At 55.3% G+C, this 27472-nt stretch overlaps 2 protein-coding genes across 3 annotated transcripts in view; one reads left to right on the plus strand and one right to left on the minus strand.

The window, feature by feature from the left end:
- ACO2 (aconitase 2) overlaps nucleotides 1-15807 on the plus strand; it is a 37457-nt gene extending 21650 nt beyond the window's left edge. Inside the window, exons 4-18 of the mRNA XM_081129015.1 lie at nucleotides 1421-1513; nucleotides 4863-5021; nucleotides 5244-5394; nucleotides 6642-6746; nucleotides 7694-7785; nucleotides 8830-8935; nucleotides 10098-10255; nucleotides 10458-10531; nucleotides 10936-11047; nucleotides 11959-12081; nucleotides 12324-12479; nucleotides 13395-13586; nucleotides 14069-14201; nucleotides 14729-14850; nucleotides 15289-15807. Coding sequence (XP_080985141.1) covers nucleotides 1421-1513; nucleotides 4863-5021; nucleotides 5244-5394; nucleotides 6642-6746; nucleotides 7694-7785; nucleotides 8830-8935; nucleotides 10098-10255; nucleotides 10458-10531; nucleotides 10936-11047; nucleotides 11959-12081; nucleotides 12324-12479; nucleotides 13395-13586; nucleotides 14069-14201; nucleotides 14729-14850; nucleotides 15289-15423 — 1911 coding nt within the window. The 3' untranslated portion in view covers nucleotides 15424-15807. The remainder of the gene's footprint in view (nucleotides 1-1420; nucleotides 1514-4862; nucleotides 5022-5243; nucleotides 5395-6641; nucleotides 6747-7693; nucleotides 7786-8829; nucleotides 8936-10097; nucleotides 10256-10457; nucleotides 10532-10935; nucleotides 11048-11958; nucleotides 12082-12323; nucleotides 12480-13394; nucleotides 13587-14068; nucleotides 14202-14728; nucleotides 14851-15288) is intronic.
- A 1285-nt stretch (nucleotides 15808-17092) lies between these two features.
- POLR3H (RNA polymerase III subunit H) lies at nucleotides 17093-27375 on the minus strand. Of its 2 annotated transcripts, none has more exons than XM_081129017.1 (8): nucleotides 27357-27375; nucleotides 27146-27229; nucleotides 26946-27076; nucleotides 24088-24184; nucleotides 20676-20762; nucleotides 20014-20077; nucleotides 18323-18524; nucleotides 17093-17383 (listed from the first exon to the last, which is right to left on the minus strand). In XM_081129017.1, exons 3-8 carry the CDS (start codon nucleotides 27054-27056, stop codon nucleotides 17330-17332), a joined length of 615 nt encoding a protein of 204 aa, XP_080985143.1. In that variant the 5' UTR covers nucleotides 27057-27076; nucleotides 27146-27229; nucleotides 27357-27375; the 3' UTR covers nucleotides 17093-17329. The 2 variants fall into 2 exon arrangements, with proteins under 2 accessions (XP_080985143.1, XP_080985142.1); XM_081129016.1 differs by having other exon boundaries at nucleotides 18282-18524.
- Between the last annotated feature and the right edge of the window lie 97 nt (nucleotides 27376-27472).

Here is a 27472-nt window from a genome sequence, read left to right on the forward strand (position 1 = left end):
AGTGATCTGTCCAGGGTCACACAGGCAGCCAGAGGGATCTAGTCCGAGTTCAGGCCTAGATTGCTGCACCAGTCTGGGGCCACCACACTGCCTCTTCCCCTGCTTGCACAGACATGGATTGGAATATGCACCCAGACACACGACCACCTGCCTCCAGCCCTTGGTACCAGTTTTATAAGTGACTGATTTGTAAATGAATAAGCCAATATATTAATAATTAATTGGAAAGAGACCGCTCTGGGAACCCAGCTTCTTTGTCTGCCATTCTTTCACCTGGCAGAACCAAATGGGCCCTCAGAAGGATGCATGGTTGGTCTGCAGTTTAGGTGGGGGTTATGTGGTCTTGAGGGTGTTTTATTGAGGGCCCAAGTGAACTCCCGTGCCTTGGAGCATGGCTCTTCCGTGCCCAGAGCCTGACAGGTCTCATTTCCTAGTTCTGCCTTTGGGACTCTGCAGTCTGCTGTGGTCCCATCCCTCTTGTCACTGGGGTCTCACTGTCCAGGGGCTTTCATGGCTTTCAGACAAACCCCAGCTTCAGAGCAGTGTGCTGGGAAGCCTGCCTTCGAATTACAGACAGAATGGGTACAGCCCGCCCCATTGTTTTGTTGAAACCTACATTTCAGGACATGGTCCATTTGGCAGTCTTTCATTTGGAGCCCATCAAACATATTACCAAGTATTGAGCACCTGTACCACGCTGGATGCTGGCCTAGGTATTCTGAGATGTGGGGAGGTAGCATTATTTTATATCAGGATGTAGCTCTCAGGCTTGGGTTGATCAGACCTGGTTTCAAACCCTAGCTTCTCTGTTTAACTCTGGGATCTCCAGCAAGTTGTTTCCCCTCTGAGCCTCTATTTTTGCATCTATAAAATGGGCTTGATGACAATACCTGTCTCCCTCACGGGATGGGTTGTGAGGATGTTTAGTGTGATGCTATTTCTGTAGTTGGGCATTCAGTAAATGTCCGCCAGGATTACCGATGAGGTGCCCAAGGCTTAGATAGAGAAGCTCGCCAGTGCCACAGTTGTGCTGTGGTATGCCCTGCACTGCTGGCTTTGGTAGAGGACTGAGGGCCAGAGGGCCCCTGGAGGTGATGTAGCCGGTTCCTTCTACAAATAAGGAGACCAAGACCCAAGGCAGAGAGGGAACTTGTTCTGGACCCACTCCCTGGCCAGGAATCATAGAGCTGGGGTTCTGTCTCTGCTCCCTTGTTTTTCTCCGAGGCCTGGCAGCTGAAATGGTGGGCCACCGTCCAAGCCCTTTTGGATTTATTTGCAGAAGGCTCCAGGAGAGAGCCCGTCTCCACAGTGTCAGCATTTCAGAGTCATGGGGGAGGTGAGGGAGGGAGGAGGGCATGAGCAAGGGTAGTTCCAGACACAGACTGGGTTACTAATGCTCTGTATTGATTTGTCTCAATAGGACATAAACCAAGAAGTGTATAATTTCCTGGCATCTGCAGGTGCCAAGTATGGCGTGGGCTTCTGGCGGCCTGGCTCTGGAATCATTCACCAGGTAACGAAGGGCTTGGCCTGCCTTTTGGGGGCAGTGGCGGGCTGCCCTTAGGGAACCAGAGAGCACCTCCAGGCCTGCGGGAGCAGGGGGCTCGGGGCTCAGGAGGGAGAAGGGGGAATTGGAAGACAACATCTCAGTCAGCCCTTAGGCTCCTCTTCCTTCATTTTTAAATTAATTTTCATTATGTCAGGCTATACATTAAAATAGTGCCTCTGAGCATCTCAGGAACCAACATTTTAAGTTTGGCCTGCTTCTTGCTGCACCTTCTAAGCACTATAGTATTGTGTTACTTTTTGTTTTGCTTTCTTCCACGAGTGTGACTCCTTGTTGCATGGATGGCTAACTCTAGCTGAGCACATACCCTGTGCCAGGCACAGTGCTCACCACCACCGCATGTAGTAGGTGTTTTATTAGCCACACCTTACAGGTGAGGAAACTGAGGCACAGAGAAGTTATTCTCCTTGCCCAGGGACACCCAACTGTCCAGTTGTGGAGCAGGATTTGCACCCAGGTGTCTGGCCCTGGTGTCAGCGCTCCCCACCGCTGTGCTGCTTTGTGGCCTCCCGTCACACTGGGAGCACTTCCCCCTTAGGGCTCACAGGATTCCTGGAGTCTTTCTGGCCCCTTCTTGGTATTTGGTAGGGTGGAGGTACCATAGGCCATGGGGCTGTCGGCCAGGAGTTCTTCCAGGGTCTCTCCAGGGAGGAATTCTCTCTTGGTTGGCAGTTGTGTCTCTGTTCGTGCAAGTGTTTGTGTTTGTGGGGAGATGGGTGCTTAGCTTTTCATCACAGGACCGCTCACCTGGTTTGTGGGTATGCACTGTTTTGTGTCCTTTGCCACCCATTATACATGTGAAACCTGCCTCTTCTTACCTTTCCAAGGTGACCCTTCTTCCCACCTCCATACCGAGCCTCACTTCCCAGGCCTCCTTCAGGATGAGCTGAGTCAGACTGTAACACAACCCTGTGGGCCCCCAGCACTGTCCACTCTGAATCCAGAGGCCACGGATCACTGCTCTGCCCTTTCACACCATCGCCCTTGCCAGGAAGGGACTGCCTCCCTCAGCGGCATGGCCGGGAGTCAGATGGACCCAGCCTTGACCTTTTGTTGCTAAGGTCACCCCAATCCAGGTGTCCCCCATTCCACCTCAGTACAAATGCCCAGGTCTTTTTGGAAGCTCCTGGGCCAAAGTTTGGGGCTTTGAGTGATAGCTCACACCTGCCACTGGCTATCAGCTAAGCGTACAGCCTGATGCATTTGTTCCTTTAAAAAGGAAATTCTCAGGGATCCTGTGATCCTGTGCAGCTTTACTTTTCTCTCCCTCTTGATGTCGGGCCTTCCGAAGCTTTAATCCACCATGTTGAAGTCAAACCTTAACTCCTTTCCACCCCCCTTGAATGCCCTGGCAGTTCTCCTCCCCATCTCTGCCTTCTGGTTACCCAGTGCCTCCCCCTACCCCCCCACCCTGTGCCCAGCATTGGCGCCCTCTTGTGGGACCCCTTCACAGTATGACCCCAGTGTGTGCTTTCTCCACTTGACTGTGTGCTCTGGGGACAGGGCCTATGGCTTATTTCTTCCTCTCTAGCTATGGGCCTTCAGCCAGGTCAGTACAGAATAGGTCCTCAGTGTATGTGTGTGTTGTGTGGACGGACAGCTGAATTTCCAGCTTTATGTTCTAGATGTTAGTTCACCCTAAAATACACTTCTCCCGCCATCACCCCACCCCCATTCACTCAGCCACATGCAGCTGATCACTAAGGTCACTGTCACAACCAGCTTTATGGTGATACTTTCTGCAGTCCATAGGTCTGCACTAGCCCCTCCCTTTTGGATGTGGACCACACTCGTGGTCTACACCATGTGGACACACTGAATTTTGTGTGTCTGGTCTTCATGGATCAGTCTTTCACCATCTTGAGGAGCTCAAGGGATTAATTAGTTTTAAATCTTTGTACATGGCTGGGGCAAGGAGGGCCAGAGAAACGAAACAGTTAGCCAGAGTTCTCTCTAGCAGTTGTGGTTTTTTTTAGAGATTTCCTCTATGTTGGCCAGCCAGCTGCCACCCTCTGGGAAGGGGCCAGATCTTCGGACTCTGAATTCCCAAGAGGAAGAGCCCTTGTACCTTGCTGAGTCTCCTGGGCAGGTGCCTGGCTTGGGCCAGAGGCCCTGGGGTTTCTGTAATGTTGCAGGGAGCCTGCCTACCATTTGGTTGGTCCTAACAGTTCATAGAACCTTTCACATCTCTGATCTCATTTGTCCTTCCCAGCACCTGTATGCGTGTTGGAATAATTCCATCTGGCAGATGAGCAGCAGAAACTCAGATAAAGGATCTTGCTGCAAATAATAAATGAAAGTAACGCATCTCCCAGGCACTATTGCAGCTTACTGTACATAATCTCACTGAGCCATCTCAGTGATGCAGTGAGGTGACCACTGGTGTCCACCTCTTTTCATAGATGAGGAAACTGAGGCTTGGAGAGGTGAAGTGATTGCCTCAGGGCCCACAGCTACTAGTAGTTCTGGGGCCAGAACTCAGACTCAGCATGTAGCCTTCTGGCCGGGCTTTCCCGGTAGTTTCCTGCAGCCATCAGTGTCCCGCACCTCGGGCTATCCTGGGATAGCTGACTCTGTGCCACCATCACTGCCAGCACCTTTCAGCTGGAGGAGTCTTGATAAAGGGAACGCCGTGCAATAGGAAAGGTGATGGGGCCAATTATTTTCCTGAGCAAGCCACTTCAGTTCTCAGAGCCACCTCCAGGCTGCTGGGGTTGGGCAAACATCGCCTGTACTGCTGTTCAGTTCAGCAGTGGAAAAGCTTAGGCCTGTGTTGCCTTTGGGTCCCCAGTGCTTCCTTGCGGGGGCTGGAGCCAGGTCATGAAAGAACTGCCTGCCCTGATCAGAAGCCAAATAGGCACACTCTCATGTCCACCCCACAAGTCAGGGATTGTCATCAGGGGCACCTCTCAGTGGTCACACTTGTTCCCAGGCCTGTCACAAGATGCATGCTTATATCCCAGTTTATATGGTTCTTACCATAGTCCTGGGGTCAACACGGCGTGGGTATTCTTAGTACTGTGCCAACAATGAGGCAATTGAGGTGCAGGGAGGCCCTTACCAGTCCAAGTCATATAGTCAGGAATGGTCAGAGCAATTCACAAGCCCAGGCCACCTGTCTCCCAAGTCTCTGGCTCCTCTGGGCCCCACTGGAGGGGCTTGATCCTGGAGGAATGCCTGGGAATGGCCCAGTGGCCCAGTGTCAGCAGGGGGCAGTTTTGCAGATCCCTTTTGGGCCCTACCTCCATTCTCTGCTGAAGGCTTTTAAAACTCAAGATTTTGGATTCTTTTTCAGATCATTCTGGAAAACTATGCATACCCTGGCGTTCTTCTGATTGGCACTGATTCCCATACCCCCAATGGTGGTGGCCTGGGGGCCATCTGCATTGGAGTCGGGGGTGCTGATGCAGTGGACGTCATGGCTGGGATTCCCTGGGAGCTGAAGTGTCCCAAGGTGAGTAGGAAAGGGCTCGCTCCAGGGTAGCCGCGGAGGCGTGGTTGATGGGGATGAATGGGAGATGTGGAACCCAGAAGGGGTGACTGACTAGGTTAGCCTCACACCTCTTTGGGAAGGAGGCAGGGAGAAATAAGCAGAAGTGGGAAATCCAGCAGGTGGACTCCTGGTTGGCAAATGGCACACAGGGCCTGTAATTGCTGTCTTGCCCCACCTATTCAGGTGATTGGTGTGAAGCTGACGGGCTCACTCTCCGGTTGGACCTCACCCAAAGATGTGATCTTAAAAGTGGCGGGTATCCTCACAGTGAAAGGTGGCACGGGCGCTATTGTGGAGTACCACGGGCCTGGCGTAGACTCCATCTCCTGCACTGGTGAGGAAGGCGCCACGCGACGTGGCCCTCAGCCTGCGTTGGGCCTGATGGGGCCTGTAGTTGAGCTGTAGAAGCAGTGAATGGTCTTCCCCTGAGAATTTCTCTAGTCAGTTTGGGGATTGGGGTGGACACTTAGAGGCAGAGGGGAGATGGTTAGTCCAGGTCCCTCTTAAACAGAGGCGGAGATCGAGGCCCCTGCAGGAGGTGAGGGAACTTCCCTGTGGCCACTCAGAATTAGGGGCTGAGCCAGCTTCTGCTTCAAGGCTCTGGCCATGGCACTGGGCCACCTTGGGTGATTGAGAAGAAGGATCCCAGGGAGGGTGGAGGTAGGTGGTGGTGGGAATGAGGAGCCAGAGACAGGTCTTTACCCACAAAGCAGTTCTTTCCCACGTCTTCTCTTGGCTGGAGTGGAACCTCACTCACTTCCTTGGATTGGTAGGAGCCCGCCTCTTTCTCTCCTGGTGACCTGACCTCAGTGCCTGGGCCCCCAGAAACGCAGGGAGACTCGGAACAGGCCTTAGAGATGGTCCATTCCAGGCTTCCCCAGGTGTCTGCCTCAGTGCCACAGAGCTACTGTTCAGCTGGCCCTTGTACCCTTCCAATGATGGGTGGTGGGGTCATCTGACAGGTGGCCCTTACTACTGTTGACAGCTCAGTTAGGAAGTTAATAACAAACCCAGACCTGTGTCCCAGTAGCCCTGTGAGGCCTGTATTTTGAGGGCGGTCAGGACATTGGTAAGCCTTGCCAGTTCTCTGTGGGGCTCTGTGGTCCAGCTAGTGGTCATCATTCCAGTCTTACTGCTGGAAAGCCTGGGAGCCAGAACATTTCCACATAGCACCGTGTGTGGCTGAAAGGGGCAGGCGGACCCAGACCTGAATGTTGTACCCGTGTTTGCTTTATGGCATGACCTTGGACCTCTCTGAGCCGGTTCCCTCTTCTGCAAAGTGAACAGTTACAAATGGGCATTCTGGCCAGGTCAGCCTTCAGTACATGTGGCCAACTGCTCTGCTAAGTGGGACAGCCAGTCCACAACTAGAGCTCGCCTTGGAGGGGTCTCTTCACTCCGGCCAGCGGCTTCTCTGAGAGCCCCGCACTGAGCTCTGGCCCCCATGGCCTCTTCACTGGCCCTGGTTTTAACTGGGCTACTAGATGGCTGTGTGAGCAAGGGAAGAAGTGACGCCTGCTCCCAGGTGTGTGGGCCCACACCAGCTGCTCAGCCAGCCCCATGGGCTGTGTTCCTCCACAGGCATGGCGACAATCTGCAACATGGGCGCAGAAATTGGGGCCACGACTTCAGTGTTTCCTTACAACCATAGGATGAAGAAATACCTGAGCAAGACAGGCCGGGCAGGTGAGCCAGCGGGAGCAGGTGGTGGGGGCAGAACAGTCAGCAACTGCACCTTTCCCTTTAGGGCAGGGCTCCTAACCGGGTGTCCCCAGACTGACTTCGGGGTTCTGAAAAGCCCCTAAAAGTGTATGAAGTTATGTGTGTGCTCTTGTCTTGGAGTTGGGTGTCTATAATTCTCACCAGCTTCTCGAAGGGCCTGGCATCTAAGTTTGAGATATCTCTGCCTCAGTTTTGGGCTTTGGTGTCCCCTGAGAGGGTGGCTGAAGGTCAAATCTTCTTGGCCTGGTCCCTGGTGCCCCCTACAGGATGCTCTGGCAATTACATGGATCTGCTTCTATTTATAATTTCTGCCCTAACAAGGGGAGGTGGAAAAACATTTGCTAACAAGAACCACTTTCCCAGCTTCCCTCACAACTTCCCCGGGGTTCTAGCTTGGCTTCTTTGGTGCTCAGAGTTGGAAATGGGGCCTGCGGGAGGGATCGTTGGAGCCTCTGAAGGGAGGTGAACGAGGGTGATTGGTGGAGCCAGAGGCCAAGGGGCCGGGGAGAGCTTGTCAGTTTGTTTCCAAACTCTGAGCACATGGAGTCCTTCCTAGAAGGCCCTTCCCTCCTGTCCATTACCAAGTAACTTCTTCGAAACTTGGAGCTTCTTACCTGTAGGAAACCTTCCCTGGCTCTGAGCCTCAGTCGGTGTTTCTTCTGTGTTCCCCGGTGTGCCTGTGTGTCTGTCATATTGTGTTGTCACTTCTGGCTCCTTCACTAGACTATAGCTCCTCAAGGGCAGGGGCAGTGTCTGTGCCGTTTGTTTTGTTTGTTTGCCATCAGTGCCCAGGGCCTGGAGTTGGGCAGGTGCTGGGTAACTGTGGCTCAGATGGGTGGGGGGGCGGTGGGTGAACTCTCATGACCAGTTTCTGTTTCAAATGCTTCCGCCTCCCTCCCTGTTGATTTCAGACATTGCCAACCTAGCTGAGGAGTTCAAGGATCACCTGGTACCCGACCCCGGCTGTCATTATGACCAAGTGATTGAAATTAACCTCAATGAGGTGAGGAAGGGAATGGGATCCAAGGAGTTTCTGAGAGTGGGGAGTTCAGGCCCCATTTGATGTGCCCTGGGGAAGGTCACAGAGGATCCTGGCCTGCACACTAGCAGGGCTCTTGGGCCTCTGGTTCCTAAGTGCCCCTGCCATCTGCTGCCTGAATTGGGCTGCAGTGGGGGGAACTGCAGCAGGGCTCTGTGGCCAAGGGGAGAAAGGAGGAGACTGTGGCTGATGATGCAGAAACTGGTTCAGTTTGCCACACTTCAGCTTTAGCAAAAACCAAAACTATGTTCTGGAGTTTGCTTTGTTGACAGAGTTCACAGGTCAAGGTCTGAGATTCCCAAGCCTGAGTGGGATTTGGCACCCTGAGACCTGCAGACCAGGCGAGGGGCCAGGCAGGCTGCAGGAACAGAAGCAGCAGAGGAGGGTGGTCGAAGGTCGCAGCCCTGAGGCCAGCCTGTAGGAGTTCAGATCCTGACTCTGCCAGTTAAGACTGTGACCTTAGGCAAGTTAGTCACCATCTACAGACCTCACTTCATCATGTGTAAAAGCTAATGCAGTCATTGGATTTGAACAGCTCATTCATGTCAATGATTGCTAACGTTTATTGAATGCTTTCTGGGTGCCGGGCACCTTGCTAAGTGCTTCACATTTGTTGATAAGTGTTGTCACATGCAAAGCATCTGGCCTTAAGTCCATTTTGTCTTACGATTCCAGAAGCACCATAGGATGGGGATAATGGACTTAGGAAGCTGACAGCTTTGATTCATTCCATGCCTCTGCCACCTCCTAGCTGTGTGACCTTGAGCAAGGCACGTCAGCCCTTCATCTGCAGACTGGAGATAATGCAAACCTGGCAGGGCTGGAGGGATCTCAGGAATTGTGCATAGGATGAGTTTTGAACCCTAAGAACAGTAGTTGGCCACCCAGGCTCTCCATAGGGGCTTGTTGAGCGGGAGCCCGACAGCCTCTGAGGAGGAGAGGCTGTCCACACTCCAAGATCTGTTCTCTCCCCTCTCTTTCTGCTTCTCATGCCTTTTTTTCCTTCAGCTGAAGCCCCACATCAATGGGCCCTTCACCCCTGACCTGGCTCACCCTGTAGCAGAAGTGGGCACTGTGGCAGAGAAGGAAGGATGGCCTCTGGACATCAGAGTGGGTGAGCACCTCCCACCCTGTCGGGTTAACAGGCCTCAGGGCCAGTGGGTCTGCCCAGGGCTATGGATGATCGCCTGTGCTCACCACAGGGTGCTTCTGAATGTACCAGGCACTTTCTGAAATTGTTTGGTTTTTCCTTACGGCTTTTTAAAGAAATTGCTTTTTCTTGGTATGAAAGAAATATGTTCATTGTAAAACACCCCCAATCTCAGCCCCCACCCGGAAACCAGCTGTGGGGATTCTTTGAGAGGTATGCGTACCTGTTCGTGTGTGTATCCTGTTTTACAAACGTTTCGTCCTACTGCCCAGGGACCCTGATTTCACTTGTGTGTATGGACACTGGCATGTCAGTATCACTAGCACCTGCCATTGTCACAGACAGTGTGGCTGTGAAGAGCATGGGCTCTGGAGCCAGGTGGCCTCGGTTTGAATCTGGCTCTGCCACTTCATAGTGGGGTGACCATGAGCAAGTTCCCACACCACCCAGTGCCCTGGCTCCCTGTTTGTGAAATGGGGTGATGACCGTGCTTACCTGTTGAGGTTCTTGGGGGGAACGACGAGTTGGTATGTGAAGAGCTTCTGCGTGTGCGGCATAAAGTGCTGTGTAGTGTGTTCTCCCTTCTTAGGGCAAGCACAGAAAATATTTTGTGGTTTAATAATTAGAAAATAAATAGCTGCGTTGATAAGAAACTGTCTTGATGTCTATAGATAATGTGTCATCCAGTCTTTATTGACTTTTGTAATAACTATGATAGACTTTTAAAAAATAACTCTTTCCCCCCCTGATTATAAGCCAATATTAAAAAGCCAGAGAATTCTAGAAAGTCTAAAAGAAGAAAGCATCTCCTCTAAGCCCTTGCCCAGCAGCGGTCTCTCCATGTCTCAGTGGGAGCCCTCTGGTGTGCACACATGTGCAGATTAATTATTGTAGGGACAAGCGGCATGTTCAGCGGCCACACTGTCTTCCCTTAAATGGCTGGGTCATGAGTAGCTACTCTTTACTGCTGGACAGTTAGGTTGCTTCCAGTTTGTCTCTGTTAAGAACAGCCCCTGGCCCAGCACAATTGGTGAACAATTGACCAGGTCTGGATAGTTGAGGTTAGGTGGAGACCTCTGGCCACTGTCTCCTCCTGACTCCTGCTCCACTGCCCACAATGCACCAGGTCTGATCGGCAGCTGCACCAACTCCAGCTATGAGGACATGGGGCGTTCAGCAGCTGTGGCCAAGCAGGCGCTGGCCCACGGACTCAAGTGCAAGTCTCATTTCACCATCACACCGGGCTCTGAGCAGATCCGAGCCACCATTGAGCGGGATGGCTATGTGAGTTCCCACGTGTCCCTGCCCCTAGCTCCCACCCACTAAGTAATGTGGCTTCAGGACAGGACAAGCCATAACCTTGTCCACTGGGCTGCTCAGGTCCCTGCAGCTGCCCCAAGATCCCAGTACAGCTCTTCATTCCTCAAGTGGCTGAACCACCTTTCCTTGTGCCTGACAGTTTCCGGTCCTTCTTTCTCTGCCACAGGCACAGATCCTGAGGGATGTGGGCGGCGTGGTCCTGGCCAACGCCTGTGGTCCCTGCATTGGCCAGTGGGACAGGTGAGAGACACATCTTTGGTAGGACAGTCCCTGTGTCCTGGGGTTTGGAGCCCCAGATGTTGAAGGGAGATGTTATTGGGTTGGAGAGGAGACTAGCTTCAGGAGGGACTGGGAAGTTGGGCTAGAAGTAAAGGAAGAGCCCTGCAGTGGGACTGAGTGGCCACCTGCCTGAAGCCTGGGCTGGTGGGAAGAAGCCAAGGAGGCCTCATCCTGATTGACACAGCAGGGGCTCCCACAGCATTTGAAGGGAGTCAGTGACCCCTGAGGTACCCCCTGCTCTCTGCATGAGTCCCACAGTGGAGGCTTGATTCAGGGTCTTCCCATGACCCCTTCTCTCAAGAGCTAGGCAGAATGGGCCATGTGACAAGGCCAGACATCCCTAACCCTGTTCTCTGACCTGGCAGAAAGGACATCAAGAAGGGCGAGAAGAACACAATTGTCACCTCCTACAACAGGAACTTCACTGGCCGCAATGATGCGAACCCTGAGACCCATGCCTTTGTCACGTCCCCGGAGGTGAGATGACCTAGCCAGGCCCTGGCATGGGACTGCCTCTGGGGGCCCTGCCCCTGGCCAGTCAGGGGAGATGGGGCTTGGGGCAAGGGCATCTGACGGGCCTGCTCTGGGAGGGTTGGCATTGCAGGGCAAGGGGTTATGGGAGCAGCCACCAAGGCCACAGGTCTTGCCAGCAGCAAGCATCATGCTCCCCCAGTGCCCCCTGCCTGGCCCCTCGTTTCAGGAGCCAGAGGTGCTTGTTTAGTACAATTGTGATCACCACCAGGAGCTTTGGAATTCCCACTGAGACAAATGCCAGCCCCGCCTCTACCCAGCTGAGTGGGCTTGGCCAGGTCACTTTCTCTTATGTGCCCCGGGATCCTGTCAGGATTACATGAGTAGCCCACAAAGCACTGGCACTGTCTCAGCCAGATGGGGCCCTGTTGTTATGATAAACATGGAGTGAGTCCGGCTCTCAGGCACTTAGTGGGGGTTCAGTTTCAGCCATTGTCGGCACACAGGCCAGTCTTTCTTGACTTGATTTTTTAAATGTGTGTTTGAGAAATACTTTTATTTGCTAAAAATGGGTAACGAGATGTCCTTTCATGTTTCCAGTGTGCTACCTGCCTAGGGACATTTTCATCATAGCAGCATTTCTGTGCCGGGGTGTCTCCCGGTCCAGGATGGCACACCTATGAGAGGAGAGTACCCAGCAGTGCCAGCCCTGCCCTGAGGGAGGGCACTGAGGTCCAGACCCAGTGGGGAGTGGTCGAGGCCAGACTTCCCTAGGTTCAGGAGTCCTCTGTAGACCCAGTGGCCCGTGGTCCCAGAGATATTCCTGAGCTGCACCCTGTTTTGATCTAGGATTTGGCTGGGAATGGGGGACGGGAGTGGTGGTTCGTGCTAACCAACAAACTGGCCACCTGTTTCAGATTGTTACAGCCCTGGCCATTGCTGGCACCCTCAAGTTCAACCCAGAGACTGACTTCCTGACAGGCAAGGATGGCAAGAAGTTCAAGCTTGAGGCTCCAGATGCGGATGAGCTTCCCCGCACGGTGAGCAGGCACTGTGCCTCCTGTTCTCAGCCCTGCGGGCCTCAGGCCACTGCCCAGTGCTATGTGGGCAAGACCCTTCCTGGCATCTTGGCCCTGTCTATCCTGGGCTGGCATGGATGGCACCATTAATGAGAATGAAGCAGCTATATTCACTGGGAGGGAGGGGCTTCGGGCATGGGGAGCTTGCCTTCTGTGAGAGAGGGGACTGAGGACTCAACACCCACGTTCCTGTCCCCCTGCAGGATTTCGACCCTGGGCAGGACACCTACCAGCACCCTCCCAAGGACAGCAGTGGGCAGCGGGTGGACGTGAGCCCCACCAGCCAGCGCCTACAGCTTCTTGAGCCATTTGACAAATGGGATGGCAAAGACCTGGAGGACCTTCAAATCCTTATCAAGGTCAGCGGTGTGGGGACGGGATAGAACAGCCCCAGCCTGCCAGGGCTCCCTTCCCTGATCGGCAGGAAGGCCATGACACCACGTGTTCTCCCCTGGGCATGGGGAGGAGAAGGGCATGGTTAAGGTGGGGGCGGGAAGGGAAGTTTGGCTGCAGAGGAGCAAGGGCATCTGCAGCCCAGTGTCCCCTTCACTGCCCCGTGCCAGGCAGAGCTGGATCTGGCCAGCTGCTGTCTGGGGCTCTCAGCCATCCGGCTGCAGCTGGTAAGGCCTCCTCCAGTGGGTGTGGCAGTGAATGCCCCACAGAGAGGGCAAGAAAGGCATGTGTGACCCAGCAAAGCCGGTCTCCACCCCTGGTGGAGCCATTGATTGTTCTGTTCCCACAGTTGGGCATTAGTGGTGTGGCCTGTGTTTGGGAGCTGAGCAGCCACTAGCCTTTGTGGTGTAGCCGGAGGCCTCAGCCCATGTTGGCCATGAATGTATGCTGTTTACTGAAGGGTCTCTGGGCAGTGATGCAGCTGGTATTAAGCCAGGACCCAGACACATCCCCTGGCCCTTCTCTGTGTCCAGCATGGGTCTGTACTGTCTTCCAGCCTGTGCATCTCTTACGGGGGGCCAAGGCCTGAAGGGTGAGCGAGCGACCCCTCCCTGTCCACCCTGTCTAGCCTGCCCCCTTTGAGTGTCCTTCCTTGGAGATCTCACTCCCAAGGCCATTGAGGGGTGGTTGATGGCCTTGCCTGCACTCTCTTGGCCAGAGGTGACAATGTCAGGACTGCAGACCACCTGTCTTGCACCTCTTTTCTGTCACCCTTCCTGAGTCCTGGCTACTGGGGCCTGCTGCCTGTCTCTAGAGGGCTTCTCCCCTAATCCACAATCAAGGGCCACACTCAATCTCTCTTCTCTGCCCACCCACCCAAGGTCAAAGGGAAGTGTACCACTGATCACATCTCAGCTGCTGGCCCCTGGCTCAAGTTCCGTGGGCACCTGGACAACATCTCCAACAACCTGCTCATTGGTGCCATCAACATTGAAAATGGCAAGGCCAACTCTGTGCGCAATGCCGTCACCCAGGAGTTTGGTCCTGTCCCTGACACTGCCCGCTACTACAAGGTGGGTCAGAGTCAGTGGGGTCAGGGGTTGGGGTCCTCTGGCACCTCCTGGTGGCTGGGTGGCACAGAGTGGGTGGTCCAAGGAAGGGCTGCTCTCCACCCAGGAGCCCACACCAATAGCCCTGCAGTTGAACAATGTCCCGGTGCCATGGAGGCAATCCCGTGTGTGTCACCTCCACTGTACACCCACTGCTCTGGATCCTGTTCCCCACCGTGGCCCTCCACCCAGCCTGCCTCCGTGCTGCGGACCGATGGGTGGATTGCACCTCCCCTTGCTTACTCTAGATGGGCAGGGCCCATGTCTCAAATCGCCTGTCCCCTCAGGGCCTGGGTTGGGCTTGATTCACCTCTGATTTCACCTGCCCTTGGGGAGCAGGTGAGGGGCCTCTGCGGCCCCTGACTTGCGAACTTAAGGAAGCCCAAGGGCAGGGTGGGCAGGGCCAGGTCCTCTCCCTCAGACCTCACTTCTTCCTCGCCTGACAGAAACACGGCATCCGGTGGGTGGTGATTGGAGATGAAAACTATGGCGAGGGCTCAAGCCGGGAGCATGCGGCACTGGAGCCCCGCCACCTTGGGGGTCGGGCCATCATCACCAAGAGCTTCGCCAGGATCCACGGTGAGCCGGAGCCCTATCCCAGCCCCACCTGCTCCCCCTCACTGGCAGCCCAAGGTCACCTAGTGGCCGAGTTGGGCCTGGAGCCACATGCCTGGTTTCCAGGCCGCGCCCATGGCTCCTGCTTTCCGTGCCCTCCAGCCTCTGCCCCTTCGGATTTGTGTTGAGTCCACGCCCACAGCTTCCCATCACTGGGAGCACTGATCTTGCTTCCAGCCTTGTGGACCTGAGCACTGAAATCCAGGGCACCTGGTCCAACGGTCTTTCTGCTGGTGAATGTCTATCAGGAGGCTTTACAGAGGGAGACAAGCGCATACTTGTGTAGGGCCCTAGCGAGGCAGCACGCCACTGGGAGTGCAGCCGGCCTGGGCTTTGTCCCACCCCAGGTTTGTCCCAGGTGGTAGGACTAGGGTGTCTCCCGGAGCCCTAACTGGACTTGAAAAGGAAGCTCTCTGGCCTGACGAGGGTCCTGCACAGAGAAGGGGGACGGGGCCCTGCCCACTGTGGACTATGTGCTCTTTGCCTTCCAGAAACCAACCTGAAGAAGCAGGGCCTGCTGCCCCTCACCTTCGCCGACCCAGCCGACTACAACAAGATTCACCCCGTGGACAAGCTGACCATCCAGGGCCTGAAGGACTTTGCCCCTGGCAAGGTCAGGGAGCCAGGGAAGGAGGGCAGGCTGGCCATCCCATCTCCCCAAGGGCCCTCCTGAGGGGGCAGTACAGGGGGCAGCCACCTTGCTTCCCCTTCTACACTTGGCCCCACCTGCACCTCTTCCCATGAGCCTTTGTTCCAGCTGGAAAATTCTCCAGCCGACCCCCAGAGAGGGAAGGAAGTGCCTCCCAGCGATGAGGGTGGGGCCAGCTCAGGCCCTCCTACTGTTCACTCATTAGCCCTTACTTGGCCTCAGGAGTTATGCTATTCAGATCTTACCACTGCCACCTAGGCCCAGACCAGGCCTAGGACTTGGTTCACCTGCTGGCACCCAAGGCCTGGCCCAGGGTGGAACCCTGCCATTCTGACCCTCCAGCAAAACCCAGGGCCACGGTCCTAAGAGCCACACCACCCACACCCACCTTCTCTCTTGCAGCCCCTGACATGCATCATCAAGCACCCCAATGGGACCCAGGAGACCATCCTCCTGAACCACACCTTCAACGAGACCCAGATTGAGTGGTTCCGTGCCGGCAGTGCCCTCAACAGGATGAAGGAGCTGCAGCAGTAAGGTCCCGCTCTGCCACCACCATCCTGCTCCTCAGACTCAGCTCCCGTGTCACAGTGCAGTGCTGCATGTCATCAGAACCAGATCTGAGTTGACCCAGCCGGGCTTCCTGCACTGAGACGGGGTGGCCAGGCCTCCTGCCCCCTCCCTCAGCCCACGGAGTGACCATGGTTGGAGTGACCCATGGGTTGGAGGGCTGTTAACCTGCCTTCCCATTTGTAGTTTGGTTCAGATCCTGAGCACCTCCATGCAACTGTATTTATTTTTGATGACAAGACTCCTATCTAAAGTTTTTCTCCTGTCTGATCATTTCACTGGTGGCTGAAAGGATTTTAAAGCACCTTTTGGTCTTGCAAGGAAAATAAGAATCCACATTCAGTGACTGTTCCTGTGTATGTGTGGTGTCTGTGCTGTTACCGACTCCAGGGTTTGGGGGTTCTTTTCACCAAAGCTGGTGGAGGCCCTCGATAACCGCCATAGCTGGACCTGTCTGCAATGAAGACGTGAGCTGGCAGGCCCCCCCCCCCTTCTTTTTTGTTTGTTTTTATTGATTTGAGAGAGAGGAAGGGAGATGGGGAGAGAGAAACATCAATGATGAGAGTCACTGACCAGCTGCCTCCTGCTGGGGATCAAGCCTAAAACTCCGGCATGTGCCCTGACCCAGAATTGAACCACGATCTCTTGGATCCTAGGCTGATGCTCAACCACTGAGCCATGCCGGCCGGGCTCAGCCCCTCTTCTGCCTTAACCCACTTCTCCCTCTATTCCAGGGTGGGCCGGGGGCTGGGCCCAAGGTGCAGCTTCCCAGGGGAAGGCCTTCCCTGCCCATGCAGTTAAAACCAGGCCCCAGTGGTAGTGTGCCAGACACCACTGCCTCCCCTTCCTCTGGGCACTCAGTCCTCCAAACACAAGTGGGCACAGGCCACCCTGTCCAAGGTCACAGCTAGTCCATTAATGCACACTGTCCCCTGGCCCTCAGCATGAGGCAGTGACAGTCACCCATTTCACAGTTGCTCTTCTCCCTGGAACCACACCCACTGGCACTACCCACACCTCCACACTCTGGTGCCCCGTGTGGGCCAGAAAGGCCAGGGCGTGGGGCCCCTTCACCAAGACTTACTACAAAACCAGTGTCCTGGTCCCAGCAGAAGTGGGTGAACCTGGCAAAACCATTCTGCCGAATAAACAATGGGGTGCTTGCCCTCATGCCAGCATCCCCAGATCCTGTGGCAGACCCACAGGGTGTTCCTGGTGCCATGGCCATGGTCTGAGAGTGACAGCTGTCCCCAAGCTTCTTGCTGTACCGATGAGGGGGGTGGACACAGCTGGTCACCTGTCCTCACCTTGAGCCAGCAAAGCCCACAGCCTCTACCTCCCATGTGCTAGTGGGAAGGTGTTTGTCCCTTAACTCCCAGGCTCTTCTTAGCAACTGACAGCCCGCATGCCCCAAGGCAGCTCCCCCAGGCCAGCCTCTCACTCCCTGTGCTACCTTCCGGAGCCCCCAAGTTCCACCAGCCCAAAGCCTGGTCTGAGGAAGCCTGGATCTCAGCTCCTAAGTCCTGCCATTTGTGGAGGGCCATCTCCACAAGTGATTCAAAGAGAGGAAGGACATGCTGTCCCTGCTGTGGCAACCCCGTGACCTTAGGTCATGACAACACCAGTGAGACAGGGATGGCTCCTCAACTGCTGCTGTCACTGTTTATTGAATGTCTTTGCTGTCACTGAGAGCAGGACTTCCAAAGAGATGAGCAGGCCGGGGGGCAGGGAAGGAGAGAGCTGGTCCCGCCCGGCAGGTCCCTGCCACACATACTCTGCTCCTTGGCATCTGAGGCTGCTGCTGTCTCCAGGCACCTTCCAGAGGTCGGGGTGGGGTCTGCAGACCAGGCTGGTCCCCCGTGAAGGCCCAGGGTTAGCTGCTGGTCCACCAGGAGAGAAGGCCCAGGCCCGGCTCACTAATGGATCCCTGCCGGGGAGAGAACGGGCATACATCTCACCTACCTTCAGGGCTTGAGCCAACTAGGACAGGAGGCAGGAGCCTTGTTCAGGGTCCCCAGCAGGCCCAGCGCTCCCAGCTGGCTCACGAGCACACGGCCAGACCCCCCCCCCCCCCCCCCCCCCCCGCCCCAACTGCCCTGAGGTCTGTAAGGAAAGTGCTGGTTTACTAAAGATACGGCCCCTGGCCCCAAGGCCTCCGGGTCAGGTACCTTCCTCATCCCTGGGCCTGTCCAAGTGCAGACACCAGCAGGTCAGTCATGAGCATGACCTCCCAAGCCACCTGAGGTGTCTTCCTGCCAGTACGCCTAGTGACCTTGAGCCCCAGCCGCCAAATACATGTAGAGGAGATGCCCTGGGCCACCTGGATTCCTGACAGACACAGCTGCCCCCAAAGTGAACAACCTGGGGCCCACATTATACCAGAAAACCTTACTAGAGGGCCCCTGAAACCCACTTTTGTCATGTGTCGCTGAGTTCATGAGAATAAAGGGAAAAACGAACCCAAGTTGGATCTGGCTGGTCACAGCTTCCCTGTCACCTCAGGCCCAGGCTAGGTCTGGTGTGAGTCACCCTCCCTGAAGCCCCACCCTTGCTCTTGGGACTTGGTCTCCTCCCAAGTCCCCTCTGTGGTTTCTTTCTCCCATTATCAGTGGCCCTGTCATCTAGCTTGGGCTGTCCCTCTCTTGCCCCGGCCTATACCTCCCCATAAGGATTACTGCCCCAACCTACAGAAACCAAGAAGTGACTGCCCAAGAACACACAAGGACCCGCACGCTGACCTGCTGGGAGGGGGGGTTCTAGGAGTGGAACCCAAGCCACCACCCAAGGAAACGGCTCCCGCGCCACTCGCAGCTGGGCTCGCCTACCACACGGTCCCGTGGTTTCGGCAGCACATCGGACATCTCACCACAAGCGTGTACGGGGCCTCCTTCTTGGGCAGCTCCTCACTGGCAGAGGTGGCCTCGGCAGAGCTGGGCCCGGTGGGGGACGTGTCCACAAAGCTCTCGTCCACCACCCGGAAGCGGATCTCCTCGCCGGTGTCCATGTACAGGTCGTGTGCTCCTTCCTCCGTCTCGTACTCCCACACCCACACCTGCTCTGCATCGTCGCTGAGTGGGGCCCAGGTCAAGGTAACAACCGGGCCACGGAGGAGCTCCTGAGGGTTGGGGGTTCCTCCCACAGCACCCCCCCAGGAAAATACAATTCCAGGTTGAGTTCACTTTGGCTGAGAGGTCACAGGAAAAGCAGGCCCATGTGCAAGTGGTGAGGTTGGGCCAGGTCTGGGCCCCCCAGAGAGGAGCAGCTCTTGGAGAACAGGACCAACGCTGGGAATGCCCCCCCCCCCCCCAAGCACCCCCAGGCTTCCTCAGGCCATCAAAGCAGGAAGGAGGCTTCAGAGCAGAGCTTGAGTTCTCCCCTCAAGATGGGAATGACCAGGGCCTGTTACTGCCTGGGGTCCCCTCCCTGCCGAGGCTGGCTCAGCCTGTGCATCCTTTCAGGTGTCAACTGCCAAGTGCAGAATCAGCCCCACCACCCGCCAGCTGTGGCCTGGGGTCAGGCCCAACGTCTCAGTGCCTCAGGGTCCCCACCTATAAAAGGGGGGCTGTAGCAAGGCCCATCTCACAGGGCTGTGGTAAAGAGGGAAACACGGAAAGTGCTTCCGCAGGACCCATGAGTCGGCCCTCCAGTGTCAGCTAAAGCTGTTCTGTGTTCTGTGCACGGGGAGATTCCACATCTCTCTCCATCCGCACCTCATGACACTGACCAGGCAGCGCAAGGGCTTTCTCAATTTTCAAGGGGTTGGTGGTAGGATGGGAGGTCCTACCCGAGGGCCCAGAGCTGGCAAGAGGACCAGCAGGGCTGGGTCAGGTTTTCTGACAAATCCTGGAATCACATACAGACCCTGACCCTGGCCCTGCACAGGCCCAGCCAGAGCTGTCTGCTGAACCAGTGAGGGCAACTAGGCCGTCTTCCTACAGAGCCCACAATGGAGAGCCACACTGCCCTCTAGTGGCAGCCCTGGGGTCCTGCCTCTCCTGTGCCAGGTCCTGTGCTGGGCACCATGGGTATAGTAGTGACAGAATGGGGTCCCTCCCAGTGATCAGTCTCAGTGACAATGCACAGAAACAGACAACTGCAGTGCAGCAGGCGAGGGCTGGGACAGGGACAATGGGGCAGACCAGCGGAGGGCAACAACGCAGGCCAGGACCCTCAGTCAAGCCCTCAGATGCTAGCTAGCTACCACTTGCAGACCAGGGAGGAGGGGCGGTGAGCCAGTCGGAGCAAAGCTCTCAAGGGAAATTATCTTCGAGATGATTCCTGCAGGGACAACCTGAGCAAAGTGAACTGGAAGTGAGCAGTGCCCTGCCTACAGTGTACACTACATAACCAGGCCTGGCAGCCCAGACAGAGGCCCAGGCGTGGGGACCCATGGTCAGGGGGAAGCACAGGCAGGTCCATGCTCTAGAACAGAAGTGCAGGCTGGTGGGGGAGGCACAGAGGCCGCAGCATCAGATCCCAGGATGCAGGGCCACCCATGGAGTGAGGACAGTCCTTCAGAGAGGCCCGAGCTCTGGGACCCTTTAACCAGCAGGATACAACTTGGCTGGCTGCTGCAGAGATTCCGGGGGAATGAGGATGTCGTCAAAGAACCCCAGAGAGACTGGAAAAAAGGGACAGCATGGGACGGGGCTTACAGTGGACAGTTCAACAACGAGGGCTCTGCATATCCGAGAGGCAAGCCCCTTGCTGGGAGCTGCATCATGGAAACCTGGGCCCCTCCCCAACCTAGAAGTCCCACATGGGCCTCTGCCTATGCCACTCACACATCCTGAGCAGCCACCAAAACCTGAGGTGGACACTGCACACAACATGGGCCAGTGAGTGCTGATTACCCTGAGTCTGTCTGTCTGTCTGTCTCTCTCTCTCTCTCTCTCTCTCTCTCTCTCTCACACACACACACACACACACACACACACACACACCCCCCCGCCCGCCTCCAGAGCCCACCCTGAAGTCCTAGGGCCCCACCTCGTGGTGGAGCCTCACAGTGGCTGAGGTCCTCGCCCTACATGAACGCAAGAGAGGGCTGAGTACTCTCGATCACAAGCTTCTCTGACGTCCCGAGAAGATTCTGCTTCTATATCTGACCCCTCCCTGACCATGGGGCATAGCACAGAAGCTAAAGGGAGGCCATCTGGCCTGACCACTGTCCCCCCACCCTTCTCAGGTCTCATCTGAGGAGTCAGGGCTGCCATTACCGTGCACTCCCTCGGGGCTGCAGCCTTTGATCTTTCCGATCAGAATCTCATCCAGGAACGGATGGAACACCACATAGCGGAAATGCACTGGAAAGAAGAAGGCATGTCAGGGACGAGCAGGCACGCAGGGAATGGCTGCTGCAACCAGGGCAGCCCTCACTCGCCAGCACAGACCCAGAGGTCCCGTAGCTGCTCCAGGAGCCTGCCTGGCAGTCCACGGGGATCCCCCTGTGGGCCCAGACCCGGCAGCTGAGCCAGGACCCTCACGCCGTGCGCTGTGAGGTCACAGCTTGGCCTTCACAAGAGGTCAGCAGCAGTGGCCCTGGAACTGACAGCTGGCTCCCAAATCCATCAGCTAAGTCACACCTGGGCCCAGATTCTGGGCTGTTGATGACTCCAAAGTCAATTCCAATCTCCCTCCAGGCTCTCTCCTTTCGATTCTAAAAGGGCAGAAGCACCTGGCAAAGGCTCCCGCTGCCTGGTGAAGTTTGCCCCAGGCACAGCTCTGACCCGGAGAGAATGCTAAAAGTGCTCTGAAATTAAGGAAGGGGGACAGAGCTGATAACCCAGCGAAAACGCTTCTGCAGGTTCTCGGACCCTGCCCTAGATGGCCCCATTAGCAGGACCGCAAGGAAAATGCCAGGTGAGGTCTGTGCCCACTCTGACCCAGCGCCTGGCAGAAGCCATCACCTTGTCACTCCTGCCCCTGCTTAAAGCACTGAAGAAGGAGGGTGGCACTCACCACTGGCCTGAATACCCAGGGCCAGAGAGTAACTATGAGGCTGCCCCCTGCTGGTCACTGAGTGACTCCCGATCTAACCTTGTCGACTGTCATGCTACTATTGCAGAGAGGCTGGGTAACCTGCTCATACCCACAGTTATTCTGCCCTGTTCTGCCATGGGGGGACTCCAAGTCTTTCTGGACCAGCAGACAGGGCCATGGGGTTTAATCTGCCTTCCTCAGACAGGTTTAATCCCCAAACACAGGCTTTTGCCACCAGCACCCTCAGCTGCCTGGTTGGCCAAGGGACAGCAAGGCCCACGTGCCCCTAGCTCTCTGCCAGGCTGCCTCCTCATGACCACTGGGCAGGAAGGCATGGGGGGAAGGAGAGGTGGCAGCGGGTAACTCCTCCCTGTCTGCAAGGAGACAAACAGGAGTCATCTAAGCCATCATGAAGGCGACAAGTCCTCATTTGATCTCACGGAGAGCAAATGAGGGCAGCCAAGGGTCACTTACCCACAGAATGGAAAAACCCTGTCCCCCATATGACACAACATCAGTTCAGTTTACTAAACCCCCCACGGAACCTCTACCAAGTCTGTGCCAGGCCGGTTTGGGCACTGGACTTACGAGGCAGGGAGGAATATGATCCTGTGCCCAGGGAACACCAGTCTGGAGCAGCCACATGCAAAAGCACACGGGGAGCCACCCAGAGTCCAACAGATGACTGGTGAGCACACTGTGGTCTATCCGTGCAATGGGATAGTATTCCCCCTCAAAGGCATGAAGTGCTGACATGTGCTCCAACGTGGATGATGCTCAAGGACATCACGCTATGTGAAAGAAGCCACTTACAAAGGCCACAGAGTGTATGACCTACCTCTGGGAAATGTCCAGAACAAGTCCAGAGGCTGAGAGAGGTAGAGTTACTTGCCCAAGGTCCCCACCCAGAAAAGCCGAGCCAGAATTCAAAGATAGGCCACGAGGGGCCCAGCCCAGTGCTCTACTCCTCATATGTCACTCCCAAGAAAATGGGGGACCCAGGTGAATGGGGGCGGGGAGTGAAAACCAAGTGAAATCTTACACTCACTGACAGAAACAACCAAATGGACAGAATTTCTTCAAATTTAACTTTTCTTTCTCAGTTTTTCTTGAAGTTCTGGTGCCTCTTATTACTTGTCTCTTGTAACCCAAGGCCCCCATCCAGAAGCAGAGACTGGGCTCACCTCGACAGCACCCTTTTCCGTAGACAGAGGCCCTTGCAGCACCGTCTTATTTTTCTGCTAGTGAAACTGCTCCTGTTTCTCAGGGCTCTCTACAGAGCATGACAGCTCCAGGAGAGCTAATTAAGTCTCTGGATCCCTGGACACAGACACCAGGCAGCTGCATGGCACGTTCTGGAATGCTCGACATCTCTGCGCCGGTGCCAAGAGGCTGAGCAGTATGGACCAGGGCAGGGCTCCTCAAACGTGGCCCTGTGTGACAGTCACCTGGCTCCCAGTTAACACAGCTTGCAGGCCCCACTCCCAGAGACTGTGACTCAGCAGGTCTGGGGCAGACAGGGCAAGTCTCGTGCCCAGATTCTGACTAGCCCTGAACCACCTAAGTGGCCCTTTGCCCTCTGCTTCTGACTTGGTTGGGTTCAGGCAGGAGAGATAAGCCTGGCCCGCTCGTCCTGAGAGCTCTCCCCAGGGGATCCTTCCTCTACTTCTCCCCCCTTCCCTCCAGGTCCCACGGCAAGTCCTCCCATCCCTGGTGCACAGCCCTCTGCAGTGACTGCAACTCTCCACCCCTGATGCTGTCCTCAGCCATGTGACCTGCTTTGGCCAGTGGGATATAAGCAGGGGCTCTCTAATGAAAGGTGAGAGCACGCGGAACAGAATGAGCCACCCCGGCTGATGCCCCCACCCCACCACTAACCAGTCTGCCAACCACCAGACACGCGAGGCCACCCTATATTAGCCAGCCCTGGCCAAGCCAGGCCAGAAGAAACCACCCAGCTGACCCCCAGGTTCGGGAAAAAGGTTCAACTGATGAGCGCTGAGCATTAGCTGCGTGCCGAGGTCCTGTCCTAAGAGCTCTGCATGTATTCCCTTAGTAATCCTCCCAACAGTCCCGTAACGTAAGACCTGCTGTAAACTGCATTGTACCGATGAGGAAACAAGACACGGAGATGTTACACACTCCGCTCAGGACACAGTGAGTAAGTGAGAGCTGGGATTTGAACCGAGAGGCCACGCTTTTAACCATTACGTCCTGTGCCCCTCAGAGTCCCTCACCCCCGACCACCTTCTCCCAGGAGGGACAGCTGTGCTCCCCTCTGCTCCCCACACTTTTAACCCAGCAGTGACCTCTCCAAGCGTCTTTGTCTGGCCTGCCCACCCACCACCAGCCTGACCAGCCTGAGGGCCAGGCAAAAAGCAGGGCTCAGGAGCAGACGAGACCAAAGGGGGTGTGGGCACAGAGCCACGATCTCGGAGCGGGAGAGGCCCTGAGAACCACTTGTCCACCTCCCATTTCTTATAGGTGAGAAAACCGAGGCCCAGAGAGAAGATGCTGCCCATCGTCACCCAGTCAATTCCTAGCAGAGTCAGGACTAGGTCCCAGGTCTCCGAACCCCCAGACCAGGACCTCCCACCCCCGAAAACTGAGCCTCAAAAATCCAATGCCCCAGGAGGAGAGGGTACTCACCTTTGGTGTGCGACGCGCCATCCCCGGGAAACACGTAGGCGTCCTCCAGCTTGGTGATATCGAACAGACAGATGCAGAGTCCCACGTTGTAGACAACCTACGTGCATCAGTGTACACACACACACACGGTGACCCCAGGCCCAGCTCCAGGCAGTCTAGTCTCTCTCGAGACCCACCTCAGGGCAGGTATGATCACCTCAGTTTTACAGCTGGAAATGAGCTGGGGCACTTCCTAAAGTAGCACAGGTAAGGAACCTCAGAGGGAGGTTATTCTGAAAATAACAGGGCCTTTGGTGACAAGGCAGATCCAGGTTACAATACTAGCTCCACCACTTACTGTGTGACCTCCAACATCACCTCTGAGCCTCAGTTTCCCCATCTACAAAAATGGACATGCCAACCTGGAGGTATTTTTAAATAAAGAGAGAGAATGGATGGGAAGCCCCTATCTTAGTACCTGGCTCACATGCAAGAAATAATAACAATTAATCAAGGATTACTATTATTTTATTTATTTATTTATTTTAAATATATCTTTATTGATTTCAAAGAGGAAAGGAGAAGGAGAGAGAGAAACATCAATGATGAGGGAGTCATTGATCGGCTGCCTCTTGCACGCCCCCAACTGGGGATCGAGCCCGCAACCTGGGCATGTGCCCTGACCGGGAATTGAACCACCATCTCCTGGATCCTAGGTTGACGCTCAACCGCTGAGCCACGCCCAGCCGGGCAAGGATTACCATTATTATTAGTAAGGATAGTGGTAGGGGAACCCCTGGTTAAACCTACACTTTCCAAGCTCCCCAAGTCCATGCTAGAGCCCACAGCTCAGTGAACATCAGAACCACAGCTAATCTCCCTTCTGCTCACAAAATCTCAGACACACAAACATGGCCACAAGGACTGAGGCTGGCAGAGTGACACATGGTCAAGGTCACAAGACTGGGCAGAGAACATCCCATGCCCCATTCCCCACTGCATGGTGCTCTGAACAACTGGTCATTTGCTTGGTGTCTGCTAACCTGCCACCACCATCATCACCTCCCAATGAGAGACCTTGCAGGGCTGTTCAAGGATTAGCAAGAAGCTCAGAGGACTCAGAGTCCTGGCCAGACCTCACCACATGAGGCAAAGTCCAGCACAAGCTCTATGTCCTTAGCCAGACCATGGACCTTTCTGTGCGGCCTCCTCTCAAATGACTGAATGATTCAGATACAGAAAGACTTGTTTCAACAGGTCACTGAAGGACCCATGCCACAAAAGGAGAACATTCCTTTCCTGGACTTGGCACACCTCTCTCCACGATGGTCACACTTCATCCCCCCATAGGTCCCTTTGCTTTCTACATCACAAAGTAACCAGAACTTTGGACTCCATGAGTACCAAGGACTCCATGAGTTCTCTCCACCACCAACAACTCCCCACATCTGCACACCCCCTTCTGTGAGCTCAGCCTCTATGGAAGGGACTTGCCTCCTGTCTGAAGCCAGTCAATCTTCTCCTTGCTGGATCCTCCCCACCTATCACCTCCTGCTGTTCTGTGGATGAAAACCAATACCCCATGAAGTCCTGCAGGCCCTGTGTGGCCTGGCCTCTGCAGCCGAGTCAGCCTGCCCATGCCATACCAGCCTCTTCCATGCCATGAAGGTGCAATATTCCCTCCAAAGGCCACAGGGCCTTTGCAAATGCTGTTTCCTCTGCCTGCACAGCTCTTCTCTCTGCCCAGCCCCTCCCACCATGAAAAACTAATCGTCTAGTTAGCTCCTCCTGGCTCTAACAAAGCAGCTAGTTTCCCACATTGTAAGTTAAATTCCTTTCTTCCACAGGCTGTGAACACCTGTCCTTCATAGCCTTTTCTTCAATTTGTCATAACACTCAACTGTGGGACCCTCTCATTCATATCTGCTTTTCACACCACACTACAGGCAGACCTTGTCTGTGTCAATGAATCAATCAACAGACAATTATGGGACATCTATTCTGTGCCTAGCTCTGCCTAATATTGAAGATACTGTGGGGAAGAAGACAGACAAAGGTCCCTGTTCTCATAGAGAGGAAAAGAGAAAAACAGTAACCCAGTAAACAAATAAGAAAATAGAGTATAGTGCCCTGGCCAGTGTGGCTCAGTTGATTGAGCATCGTCTCAAGCACTGAGAGGTCATTGGTTCGATTCCGGGTCACGGCACATGCCCAGGTTGCAGGCTCCAACCCCAGGAGGGGGTGTGTAGGAGGCAGCTGATGGATGTTTCTTTCTTTCTTTCTCTCTCTCTCTTTCTCTCTCTCTCTCTTTCTCTCTCCCTTTCCCTCTCTTGCAAATCAATAAAAACATATATTTTTTAAAGACAAAAAATACAGTAAGTGAATTGCTAAGAAGGAAAGAGTGTATGACACAGAATCATTGAGGAAGGAGGGTCACTACAGAAAAGGCTGCGGGAAGACCTCCGGTGAGCTGGCACTCAGGCACATAGGCCTGACACATAGAAGAAGGGGCACATACATTTTTTTTGCAGGAATGAGTGGAAAAGCCTCCTGACCATTCATCTTCACAAAACAATGCATGGCTGGACAGCAATTATTTCTATTTTACAAATGGAAACCGAGGCCCAGAGTGGGCAAATGCTTACCCAAGACTGCAAAGTACTTTGGAAGTGTGGGGTCTAGCACTTCGCAGTTACCAGGGCCTTTCTCTGACCCAGTTTCTCTTTTGGGTCCCGCCAACATTCACGCACAGGTGAGGAAACTGAGTTCTAAGATAAGGCCAAGGTTTGGCATGACCAAGGCCAGGCCTGCAGCATGCGCGCGGGCGGCGCTGGGCCCTCCCGTGCCAAGGCTCACCCGCGACCCCGTGGGCCCAGTACCTTGTTCGCCAACTTCTTATTCAGCTCCTCGGCAATGGAGTCGTTAAGCTTCCTCTCAAACTGCCACGGGGGGATCCGCACCGTGTCCACCATCTCCACCAAGACGAACATCCTGGCCTGCGCTGGGGGCTCTGGGAACGGGAGGGTCAGTCACGCACCTGGGCCTGGGTCCAGTCCCTGTCCCTGTCCCTGACCCTGACCTCCAATCGCCGAGACGACCCTCTGGCCGGCAATGTGGCTGTGAGGCAGGGTCTGCGGTGTCCCGTTCGGGTCATGCTCCGCTACTGCAAAGGGAGGAAACTGAGGCTCAGCGCGACGGTATCTCAGTCCAGGGTGAAGAGAGCGCCACCGTGCCGCGCTGCCCGCCCTGCCCCCCGCCACGCGCCACCCGCCACCGCACGCTCCGCGCACCCTCGAGCAGCCCGGCGGTCGCACACTAGGGCTTCCGGAGAACCGACCAATAAGAAGCCTGTGCCCGCCCCCCGACGTAGGGCGGCGCTGCCTACTGGCTCCTTCGCGGAGCGGGG

This window comes from Miniopterus schreibersii, assembly GCF_964146895.1.
Source record: "Miniopterus schreibersii genome assembly, chromosome: 2".
Classification (NCBI taxonomy): domain Eukaryota; kingdom Metazoa; phylum Chordata; class Mammalia; order Chiroptera; family Miniopteridae; genus Miniopterus; species Miniopterus schreibersii.